Source organism: Cephus cinctus, unplaced genomic scaffold, assembly GCF_000341935.2.
Source record: "Cephus cinctus unplaced genomic scaffold, Ccin1 Ccin1_scaffold0429, whole genome shotgun sequence".
NCBI classification, from domain to species: Eukaryota; Metazoa; Arthropoda; class Insecta; order Hymenoptera; family Cephidae; genus Cephus; species Cephus cinctus.
The window spans coordinates 13780-25548 of NW_014333110.1; the positions used below are offsets into that span (position 1 = coordinate 13780).

The 11769-nt window shown below is 35.1% G+C and overlaps 1 protein-coding gene across 11 annotated transcripts in view; it reads left to right on the forward strand.

The window, feature by feature from the left end:
• The first annotated feature begins 4880 nt into the window (after positions 1-4880).
• Positions 4881-11769, forward strand: part of LOC107267657 (kelch-like protein 2) — a 9751-nt gene continuing 2862 nt past the window's right edge. Inside the window, exons 1-6 of one of the 11 annotated variants that reach the window (XM_015739628.2) lie at positions 4881-5148; positions 5947-6109; positions 6956-7102; positions 8292-8696; positions 8773-9026; positions 9104-9331. In XM_015739628.2, the coding sequence (XP_015595114.1) occupies positions 6039-6109; positions 6956-7102; positions 8292-8696; positions 8773-9026; positions 9104-9331 (1105 nt within the window). In that variant the 5' untranslated portion in view covers positions 4881-5148; positions 5947-6038. Of the gene's footprint in view, positions 5149-5531; positions 5764-5946; positions 6110-6955; positions 7103-8291; positions 8697-8772; positions 9027-9103; positions 9332-11769 lie in introns of those variants that run through there. The other 10 variants (XM_015739629.2, XM_025084990.1, XM_025084991.1 and 7 more) reach the window with 10 other exon arrangements.

Sequence of the window (11769 nt, forward strand, 5' to 3'; positions counted from 1 at the left end):
CAAACGTTTTGAATGGACTACCAAATACCACCAATCGATTGGTAGAAAGAAAAATATCGAAAGTCAAAGTGGGGGGGCTAACTTTGGCGAGCTGCAATCTCCCTACTCATCTCTGCATACCCCTGTACGGGTGGCGCACCTTGTGTCGTAAATCGGAGTTACCGAATTTGGACACTAATAGCCGTATTCATAGTCGTTCCTTGAGGAATATGGATCCCTTGTTCCTCGTTTCGCGTTTCATAGACCTTCCTTTACAGAACAAGGAGCCTTATTGGCCTCCTTATTTCAAGGGAGGTCTCGAGTTTCCTTGAGGATACCTTCTGCACTGTGATTGGCTATTTCGTTTGATATGTCTAGCGCCACAAGCGGCCCGAGTTAGCAGCTAGCCCAGCTCAGGCAGCAAAGATGTATCTTATCAGTTATTGAAATTGTCGGCTGGTTTTAATCATCAATTTTCTTTCCAGGTGTTGACCTTATGCAATCCACGTAAAATTATGAAAAAAAGACAGTGCGTATTTCTTTTACGTTTCGACTCTCATTGGGGTCATCTTCAGGAATGTTTTATTACTAGGTAAACATGTATGAACTGTTGAACAATCATTTGTTAGATTGTGTAAAAAATAGTAGGCTAAACCAACAAGAGTTTGTGTGTTACATGTAAAGGCAGGATTAGCCAAAAGTTAAAAAGAACCATAGCTGATCTATTAACTATGGCTTTAGGTTTGGCCTACTATTTTTTACAGAATCTAACAAATGATTGTTCAACAGTTCATACATGTTTACCTAGTAATAAAACCTTTCTGAAGATGATCCCAATGAGGGTCGAAACGTAAAATAAATACGCATTGTTGTTTTTTCTTAATTTTACCTGGACTGCGTAAAGTCAACACCTGGAAAGAAAATTTAAGGTGTATCTTGGCTTGGCTTATAGTATAGACTACGCGATCCCTTTTTCAAACTCTTTGAAAAAATGCTGTTTGAATAGACAAAAAGGGACTGAGGTGGTGGCCAGTCCTGCCACTATAGGCAATTACATGTCCCTAAAATATACCGTCCTTCTGGAAGGAAGAGCCGAGGTGTGACTATGAAACATAGACGCTATAAACATTGAAGGAAGCCTTCATCAAGGCGTCTTTCATCCTTGAGATCAGGACAGACTATGAATACGGCTATAAGCGAGACTACCTCCACCGCGTTCGTTTCCAGAACTGTATTTAAGACCGTGGTCGCTACTCTATCGAATGAGCTTGATCAACATAACCTCGAAATCGAGTTTTGTCAGAAAACTTTGAAGTATACTTCTGTGATCTCTGGCACGGTCTTACACACGGTCTTGCATACAGGTCTTGGAACTTCCTCGAATTTCAGTGGTGGGGGTATGGTCGCTTACTGAGGTTGAATTTAGTTTCAAACAGCGTCGCTGTTTTCGGGTACCGCCGATAAACATAACCTGCAATCGTGCAGACAGTTAACAAAAGCTCGCAATATTCATGTCGCTTTTTGCTAGACATTATAAATTGTTTCGCGTAGCTACTTATAGTCAACATTCAAGCGATGCCACCGTGGAAACCACGAATAGGACAAAGATGGAGTGATCCTCCCGGCTCCCCGCGTCCCTCATCCATACGATTACTCGATCACAGCGACTCTATACAGCTATTCGGAATGGCATCGCTGAGCGACCCACCCCCACCACCAGAGTTTCAGGTCAGACCGGGGTCTTACATACAGGTCTGGAAACGAACGTGGTGGGGGTAGTCCCGCTTAAGGCCGGAGCACATAAAATTCCATAAGCCATAAGCAGAATGCAGATACATAGCGCATGCGCTCTTCAAATGTCGAGTTAGCAGTGCGCGTGCGCTATGTTTTCTGCATTCTGCTTACGGCCTCTGGAGTTTCAACCGACATAAAAGTCCATAGTCCATAGGACCATTATAGGCCTAAAGTGGCATCAACAGACTGCAATAAACGCGAACAAGAAGTGAACAGCATCGAAATATTCGAAATATTCGCGAACAAGAAGTGAATAGCATCGAAATATTCGAAATATCTGATGCTATTCACTTCTTGTTCGCGTTTATTACAGTCTGTTGATGCCACTTTATGCCTATAATGGTCCTATAGACTATGGACTTTTACGTGGGTTGAAATTCCATAGACCGTAAGCAGAATACAGAAGACATAGCGCACGCGCACTGCTAACTCGACATTTTGAAGAGCGCATGCGCTATGTATCTGCATTCGTTTATGGCTTATGGAATTTTATGTGCTCCGACCTTAAGAGGGACTACCCCCCACCACGAAAAAGTGGAATAATTTAATTATTAAATAGTTAACTTTTATGGCTTATGGAATTTTATGTGCTCCGACCTTAAGAGGGACTACCCCCCACCACGAAAAAGTGGAATAATTTAATTATTAAATAGTTAACTTCAACAGTTATACCTCAAAACTAGATACATCCATAGGATATTGTTAAAAAGAGTATGTGTTCTAGACCTGAAACGAACTTTATGGCAGTCGTCAGAAAAAGACACAAATCCTATTAGGTTGGGCCCGTTTTATCAGTATGTCCCAGGTTGTATTCTTGGTGCTAGATATTATTCACTGTGGTTGTATTAGAATGAATGCAAAAAAAAGTAAAAATTTGACACAACGAGAGACTGTTGTCTCTGCCATTAAACGAAAATGGGATTTTACGTTTAACAGTTTTAAAACAATATTTTCCTGGTGCACAAGCGTTAACCTATACTACAAATTGCCAAAATGTGTGTTGGACATTGTTCTTGGTGACATAATTACTTTTTCTTTACCAATATATCATTAGTGTGTCTAGATTTGAGGTATAAGTATTGAAGTTAACTATGTATTTAATAATTAAATTTAATTGCCGGAAATAAAGTCTTCGCCATTTTATCAATTTATTCGACACACGGTCTTGTATACAGGTCTGGGCACTTAGGCGAAAAACGCGTAACCTTAAGGTGGATCTACCGCCAGAGGCGTTAGTGTTGAGAATGCGAATCACGTGGTACCACTACGCGTGCGCAGTTATCTTTTTTTTGAATACGTGACCTGCAGCTTTGTTCGTAATGTGTAATATATACTGTGATTGTAATTGAAAGAAGCAAGAATGACCAAAAAGTGCATCGTGCCTGCTTGAATCACAATGGTAGGAATTTGCATTTGAAAATCTCACAGGAGTTACAAATAAATTCAGTAAAAAAGTTACGATACAAGCAAAAATTGACTGTATACGTTAGTATATCTCCTGTGAAAGATTTTTCATTGAAAATTCCTACACTAAAACCGGAGAAAGTCTTTTTACAAAGAGAATTGGACCTTGTAGAACCAATTTCATATATTTCATATGCAACATAAATTCAACAAGTGCAAAAGAGAGAAAATATTTATACTATTGAACTTAGCTACGAAAAAAATTCTACTTCTGCAGATATTTCACTTTTTGTACTTGTCCAGAGGTATTTTCATCAAGTTAAAAGTTTTCAGTATATACGCAGTTATAGCATCATTTAATTTTCATGACTTTTAGGTGAATTGGTCCATTTAACTTCAGTTTTTTAAATCATCAATTCTTTATTTGTCTAACTTTAAAATTAGATTCTTAAATTTTATTTAATTGGCATTGCATCGGTTTTTTGTGTGTAACTTTTCTTTTGAATCAGAGATAAGAGGTTGCAGTGAATTTACGGATGCGCATGCGTGCATTCTCGACACTAGCGCTTGCGGACAAGATTGTCCACGTTACGGTTACGATCTACAACATGGTGAGGATAGGGAAGTGCCCAGACCTGTATACAAGATCGTGATGCGGACATAAGGGGGTCGATTGTGTAACTCAAATATAGTGAAAATACGAAAAGTGAATAGCTGTTAGCCAATCGTTGTGCTTGTCTCCTTTTAAATCTAACACGCGATTGGCTAAGAGCTATTTACTCTTAGCATTTTTACTACATTTGATTTACACAATCGATCCCTACCACTTCTTTCATGAGTGTTCGTCCTACTTTAGCTTGGGTGCACACGAGCGGCGAATGGACGAGAGGACGCAGCGTCCATTGCATCCTGCATCCACTGGAGACGCTGCGTCCACAGAGTGTTTTGGGAGAATGGTATAATGCACACGTGACGCCTTACCGCTGGGGGAGATTACGATTTCTCCAGCGTCTTAATTTGACTTTTGCTGTGGGTAGTACTCTACTCATCTCTGGTAGTACTTCTCACGTGGATCAAAAAAATATGTATGTCTTATAGGTCTAACTCTTGCAGTTTCCGAGATATATTGATTTTTTATGACTATGACTAGATTCTCATTTTCCCACTCCTCGATTTTTATTCCTACGATTTTATTTATGAAAAAAAAATAAAACAATATAATAACATAATATTATATAATAATATAATATAAATATAATAATATAATAATAATATAATTTATAATAAAAATAAAATAAGGGATCCTCATGGTGTTTTAGATAAATAAGAATCGTCGGCGAGCGAGTGAAGTGAGCAAATTTACTTACGCATTGATCAATGCTTTAATGGGTTCTTTAAGTTCTTTAGGTTGGTTAAAAATCAATATATCTCGGAAACTGCATGAGTTAGACCTATAAGACATATGTATATACTTTTTTGTTCCATGTCAGAATTATTACTCAAAACAACAATCAAATTAAGGCGCCGGAAAAATCGTAATGTTGCCTGCCACTGCACCATTCTCCCAAAACACTCTGAACGCAGCGTCCAATGGACGCCGCGTCTTCGCGTCCATTTGCTGCTCGTGTGCAGCCAGCCTATATTACACTTTCTGCGGCTACAGTGAGTAGTCCAGCGCCGATGCAATGTTGCAACTAAACACAGAGCGGCTCGACGAATAGGAATACTCGTACTATTTATCAGCATTACATCGTTATTGGTTCCTTTCTGGCACTTCCTCTCTGTTTCGATATGGGATAATCGAAAAAAGAAAAGGGAAAAACCCTTTCTCTATCGCATTTGAACCTGTGACTGTAACGGTCTTTCATATTCTGTTAGTTGTGTGTCGCTCGTTATTTCATTCTGTACAATTATGCAAGTATCTATGATATTTTAATCAGATTAAATAATTTGATTGTTCTTTAATTCACGGTACAGTACAGTTTCACATTTAGTTAAACTTCATTCTCGACTGAATTACTTAGAATATTGTAGGATTCAAGTAGATGAAAAAGAAAAACAATAATAGACAAGCCTAGGCTGCTCATCCTAGGCTTATAGAAGCGAATGTCTCGGTGTGTATGCGTGTGGATGGATGGATATAGGAGAAAGATGTACGGGCAGGAATGGACACGACGTTGTAAAGGCCGGACAAAATAAAAAGAGAAACCTCCAAGTTACGAGAGCAGTGATTTCGCGCCTTCCCTATCTATACCTATATAAAAGATCCTACAATAATTGGGGGCTCAGCCGGGATATAGGTTAGCGAGCGCGAAAAACCGGGAATTAACGGATCGGTAGCCTACTCAATCTTCATGATAATCGTTTTGAAATTTTCGTCATTCATTATCCAATAATGCTAAACAAAAATCAGTTTTCCTTGGTAATCGTATTTTCTTCATTGAACAGTAGAAAGTATATTTATTATCATGTGACTTCTAGTTTGTTCACGTGTAAAACAGTTTAAACTGATAGGTGGGAACACGTGTTTCGTGCTAGTGATTCTCTTAGCAAAATTTCCTAATTATCAAAGCTCTTTTGACGAAGGTAATGAATTTCTATTTATTTATCACACATTACCAAAAAAGCATTGATAACTGGAAATTTTACTACGAGCCTTGTGTTTTTCCATTTGTCGCTTTAAACTATTTTGCTAGTGGATCAACTATATTTTTGTATATATTTTTTCTTAATTGTCTTTTTCATAATCCAATAATTACATAAAAACAGCTACTATCAAACGAGTGTATGTAAAACAGACTGATTTTTTGCACAACCATCCACTTTGAGAGACGACGAGGTTACAATAGTAAAAAGCACAAATGGATGAAACAGATCAAAATGAAAATCTAAATATGAACAATAAGGGCAACAATCAAGAAAAGAATGGCAGGTAAGAATTGTAACACATAATGAACACCTACAGTAACTTTTTTTCATAGAATCTGTGTGGAAAATTGTATACAATATGACAAATTAAGGGTATTAGATATTTAAAATCTGATCTACTTATGGCTGATAGTATAGGAGAATGAACTTAACATGGAATTGGTAAGGTGGTTGGAAATAGCTATATTATGCAATCGTGCAAACTTTAATTTATAATTTTATGGAAAAGCTACCAGTGATATGAAAAAATAAATATAAAATCATTATAAATATTTGTAACTGTTAAGTAAACATTTGTTTAGAGGGTAATTTATAACAATTAGTTACTACAACTGATAAAGTATTGATAGATTAAATATTATTTCAATTTCAATAATCAAAAAGTAAATAGGAAGATTTAATATGAGATTTAAAACTTTTATAAGTTCTTGAAACACGTTCAGAGAATTAAAACTATATAGAGGATTAAAGAAACATTTCAGAATTATAATGGTATAAGCAGGAGTGCATGATAGACTCAGTAGTAGGATTACTGCAATATATGTCCAATTTTTTTTAATGTTTAAATCTTTGGTTGCCACTGCTAATTGGTGCAGATGATATCTTTGATTTTTGTTTAAGATATTGTAAATATATAAAATACCATCTAGACATTTTTATAATGTATATTGATAAATATTCTTTGAAAATTTGAGCCACTTATCACTTTGACTATACCTACCAACCTTAAACTTTTTGTGTTAAAAATATGATGACAGTATTTTGTGTAACAATTTTTGTCAATATATGAAGTACTTTTGTTGTTGATACATTTTACATGTAGTACTCACTTATGGTGTTGATTTTTCAGTTGGCCACAGTTGCATTCACTTGTAGAGCATTCTTTCGATCCAAGTTTCGACAGATATGTAACCAGACATAATGGAGAGGAAATACCAATATACAGGAGCAGTCATCTTGCTAATAGGGCTTTTGATATCATAAATGAAATGCAAAAGTAATGCCAATTTTTATCAATTTTCATTTTCATTTCACAATTCTAATAAAATTATTATGGTTGGGAAACATTTCTCTATCTTAATATTTATTTTTTTGCTAACTATTCACTACATGAGTATGCACACATCCTACATCAAAGTGTGTATTTTATTACAAGCCAATATCCAGTAGAAAACGTTCAGCAATATTGGCGCTAATAGAATGCACGTGCACAGCAATACATGCTTAGATATTTGATCTATGTGTGTATGTACGTAGCCGATACGTAGGGTACTGATCAAGTTTGCGACTCAATCTTTTTTCGTTAAAGATTTTCTATACCATTAGATATTATTATTGAATTAGTTTCTTATAGAGAATTAAATATAACAAAATAAAAAATTTAATTTAACTTTATAATCAAGCATGAATTGAGTTACAATTTTACTTGTGACACATGGAGAAATATTTTATTACTTTTAAATTATCGAGTTTAAAGATTTTTTTCCGTTATGAGCTTTCATGTTAACCCTTTGAAGCATGGTGCGTTGATTACCATAGAGTCATAAATAAGCAAATCGTGGAAATCAGTCTTATTTACAAAAAATGTATTTTCTACGACGCGATTATGCATATTTGCTCGAGACTTAGTTCTTAGAGGTTTTTTGGATCGTTTATTACGAATCGGAACTAAAAATTCAGAAATTCAAAACGGTGGATCCAATATGGCGAACTCGAGATCGAAAAACGATGTAATCTCACGAAAATGTATATCTGGGAGTTCTTGGGGTCGCTGATTACGAATCCCTGGTATAGATTCCATACTTTTCACAATCATGAAAATCAAAAAAAATATTTCAAAATCACAAAAAGAAAGTGGAGTTAGAACTCGGCACGCCCTTAGTTCTGGATCGTGCCAAGAATGAGTGAATTTTTGAATGATCAAATTTCAATTTTACATCCATAATCAGTGAGCCCGAAAACCTACCCAAATTTATATTTTCACCAATATTACCGCGGTTTTTCATTTCGGCAGCCGCTTTCTTGAATCCGTCATTTTGAATTTTGAAAATTTGTTAACGGATTCCTAATCAGCGACCCCAAAAATCTGTATATACCAAATTTCATAAAAATCCAATCATTAGAAAAATGTATGCTTCGAAGGGTTCAAAATAATACAGATTTAAGAGAACAACTATATTCCATAGGATAAATATGATGAGTGACGTAACCTTGGTGACTGATGATGGGTTGGAAATAACAGCTCATAAAATGATCTTAAGCGCATGCAGTCCTTATTTTTACGCAATGTTTGGGAACTTTGGTAAAAATGAAGAGAACCGTATCATGCTTAATGGAATAAATCATGCTATTCTGAAGCTTTTGATCAATTTTATATATTCCACCCAAATTCACATAACCGAATGTAACGTACAGTCTTTACTGGCAGTTGCGAATCTCCTACAACTAACTGTTGCCGTCAATGCATGTAGTGACTTTCTCTTGAGACAATTACATCCTTCCAACTGTCTGGGAATAAGAGCATTTGCTAATCAATATGACTGTTTTGAACTTCTCGCTCAAACAAATGGTTACATTGAGCATTATTTCTCGTAAGAACTGCACCTATTTTAAATTGCCATATAAATCTATAGAGTTAGAAGTACCATGAAATAATAATTCTTACAGAGATGTTATACAGTATGAAGAGTTTCTTTCATTGCCTGCACAAACACTACTGAAACTTATTTCTAATGACCGTCTTGCAGTTCCTTCTGAGGAAATCGTGTTCGATTCCGTGATATTGTGGATTAATCATGACAAAGAGAAGAGAGAGGAATGTCTAACATTATTAATTGAACAAGTACGGCTACCGCTGATGTCCCACAAGTATCTGTTGGAAAGAGTGTGGGAAGAGAAGATGATCAAAGCGAGTTCACAGTGTAAGTAAATTAGTGAGAAATAATCACTAAATTTTTTAAATTCTGAGTCTTATAAAATAAAATACGTTATTTTGCAGTTCAAGACTACTTGATAGAAGCTTTGAAATATCAGTTATTCAAAGAAGCAGGAGAATCTCTGTTTGAGACATCAAGGACCAAATCTAGAGTACCTCACGAGCTACCAAAATTGCTAGTAGTAGTTGGTGGTAGTTTACCAAAAGCTGCTAAAAGTGTAGAATGCTTTGATTTTCGGACAAAGAAATGGTACCCATTGGCGGATTTGCCAACAGAATTCATCAGGGGTGGTACGTTTCTTCATTTTCTTACTTATATATAGGTCTGATAAGCGTTTAAATTTGAAGAGGTCTGCGTTCAAAAGGTTAACCGGGCTACCCGCGATATTAGTCGGTATACTTAACTCGCCGTACTCTGTGCGTTCTATAATGCGTGCAATAGATGCACTGTTAATTAGAACTTGCATGATATTGCAAATCGGAAAACAAAGGATGTTAAGATTTACTAGTTTATATATATGTATATCATTAAAACCTAGTTTTACCGCTCAAATTTAAATCTCAGCTCAGCGAACCTCATTCTAAGTGTAACTAAACTTACGTTCAAACTTAAACAGTATAATTTTCTGTAACTAGATACAGTGTTTATATAATTTATAATTTGGATTTGGCTGGATTATTCATAATTATCATATATCTGCGATACTTTCTAGTTCCGCACATTTTAATTGTTAATCAAGGTTCCACTGTGCCTGTGGAATAATGAGTGAAAATATCTTCCAAAATAATTACGAAATGAAAAATAAGACTGTTATTATATACGACTAATCACTTGACTGGCACGTGCATAATAACGCATCAAGTGTGTCCTGGCAAAAACTGCTAGGCGTGTTCTATTACATCAAAGTTTGTAAACTACGGTATCGCAAAAAACTGCATTATTTTGAGGTAGTCGGTATATAAGGGTTTTTGATTAGAGGAAACACGAATTTGGCATTAAGATTGCAAAAACTATAAATGGTTGATCTGATATGGTTGTAAAGCTTTCTTCGCTTCATATCATCACTCCCCATGTTGTGTGCAAACATACAAAAGCTGGCCAGCAGCCTTGAGATTGTAGTCCTCTTACAAGGAAACCTTGCAAAGCTGCCCCCCTTCGATTTAGTTCGTGCTGAGATATGCTTTTCTCCATTGAAATGTAAGTGACACGTATTTTCTTTTTATCTGCGGAAAAACGGTTTAAGGGGGTGAAATCAACCCCCAAAGTTGGGTACCTACAGGACGATTTTTGAAGTTTTGCATATGTATTTCCATTCAAGATATTTAAATGAAATCAATTGGAGAATAATGCTCATGGCGAATTATGATATATGCATTATGTTCGGATCTGATGGGGTAAATTCCTTAAAATTTATAGGGGTTTGTAACATTCAAACTTATTATAACAAAAACTTTTCAAGCGAATTTTAATGAAACCAATTACATTTGAAAAACTTCGAAAAAATAGGAGATACATATCTTTGCGTTTTTCGGAAAACCTCGTTTAAGGGGTGAACTACTCCTATGTGTGTGTGACCTATGACCCATTGAGACCGCGTTACATTGCTTTAATTTCCCTGCTTAAAAAAAACGATAGAAAACGATTTAAAAAAAATCCTATCTAATGCAATCGTGTTTTTGGTTCGTAAAATTTGGATTTGTTATCTAATATTTCCTATACAATTTCTATCGTTTTATGCAAAAAGAAGCAGATCAATTGTTTATCGTTTTTAATAGGTTTATTATTGCATATTATACAGGATGACTTTATGCATGACACGACAAATTGATCGCTAGTTAACTGTATTAAGAATGCATTGTACATAAATTCTCAACCAAAAGATTGATTTCGTTGAGTATCTTGCGATAAGGGAAAAAATTGACAAAAATCAGCATCTTGGACATATTAAGAATACTTTTTTTTATCGGAAAAATTAGAGACTTCATTTCATATGAAAGTTTTCTATCGAATATGTAAAATAATTTTTTTTAATTCATTTATTAGTAACTTTTTGGCATGATTATTAAAAATAAACATTCTTCCTATCTTCCAAGACGTCGATTTTTTTCAGTTTTTATTCTCGTGTCAAAGCACTCAAATTCGAATCACATCAGATTCTCGGTGGGAAATGTACGTGCAATACATCCTTAAATTCATGATAATTGTTAGGAAAACCATTTGTTATTAAGCCATATAACAAGGTTATCGTGTATTTCATATTCTTCCCTAATAAGTTGGTGACAATAGAAAACGATTCGATTCCTATTACGCATTTTCATATTAATACATGTAAAAATATGATTCATATAGAATCATATAGCATCATATACGTAATAGAACGTGAATTTCATATTACCATACATAGACGTACTGCTTATATGAAAATACATATAGGTATAGATTAAATTTCTATCGTATTATTACGATAAAGCAACAACATGATAGGTTCAGATTACATTAGATATAGAAACTCTATCATCACTTCAACTTGATGTAGATAGGACTGATAGAAAACGATTGAAATCGGCAATTAGTTTTACCGTTTCTTATCGAATTCTATCGTATTTTTTAAGCAGGGTTGCCTTTTCAATCGTAACAAAACTTTTTTTATGTGTTAATTGAAGATCTTAATCTTGTCAATAACGTTTAATTGCATTTCTTACAAAAACCATCCCTTTTTATTCTGCCC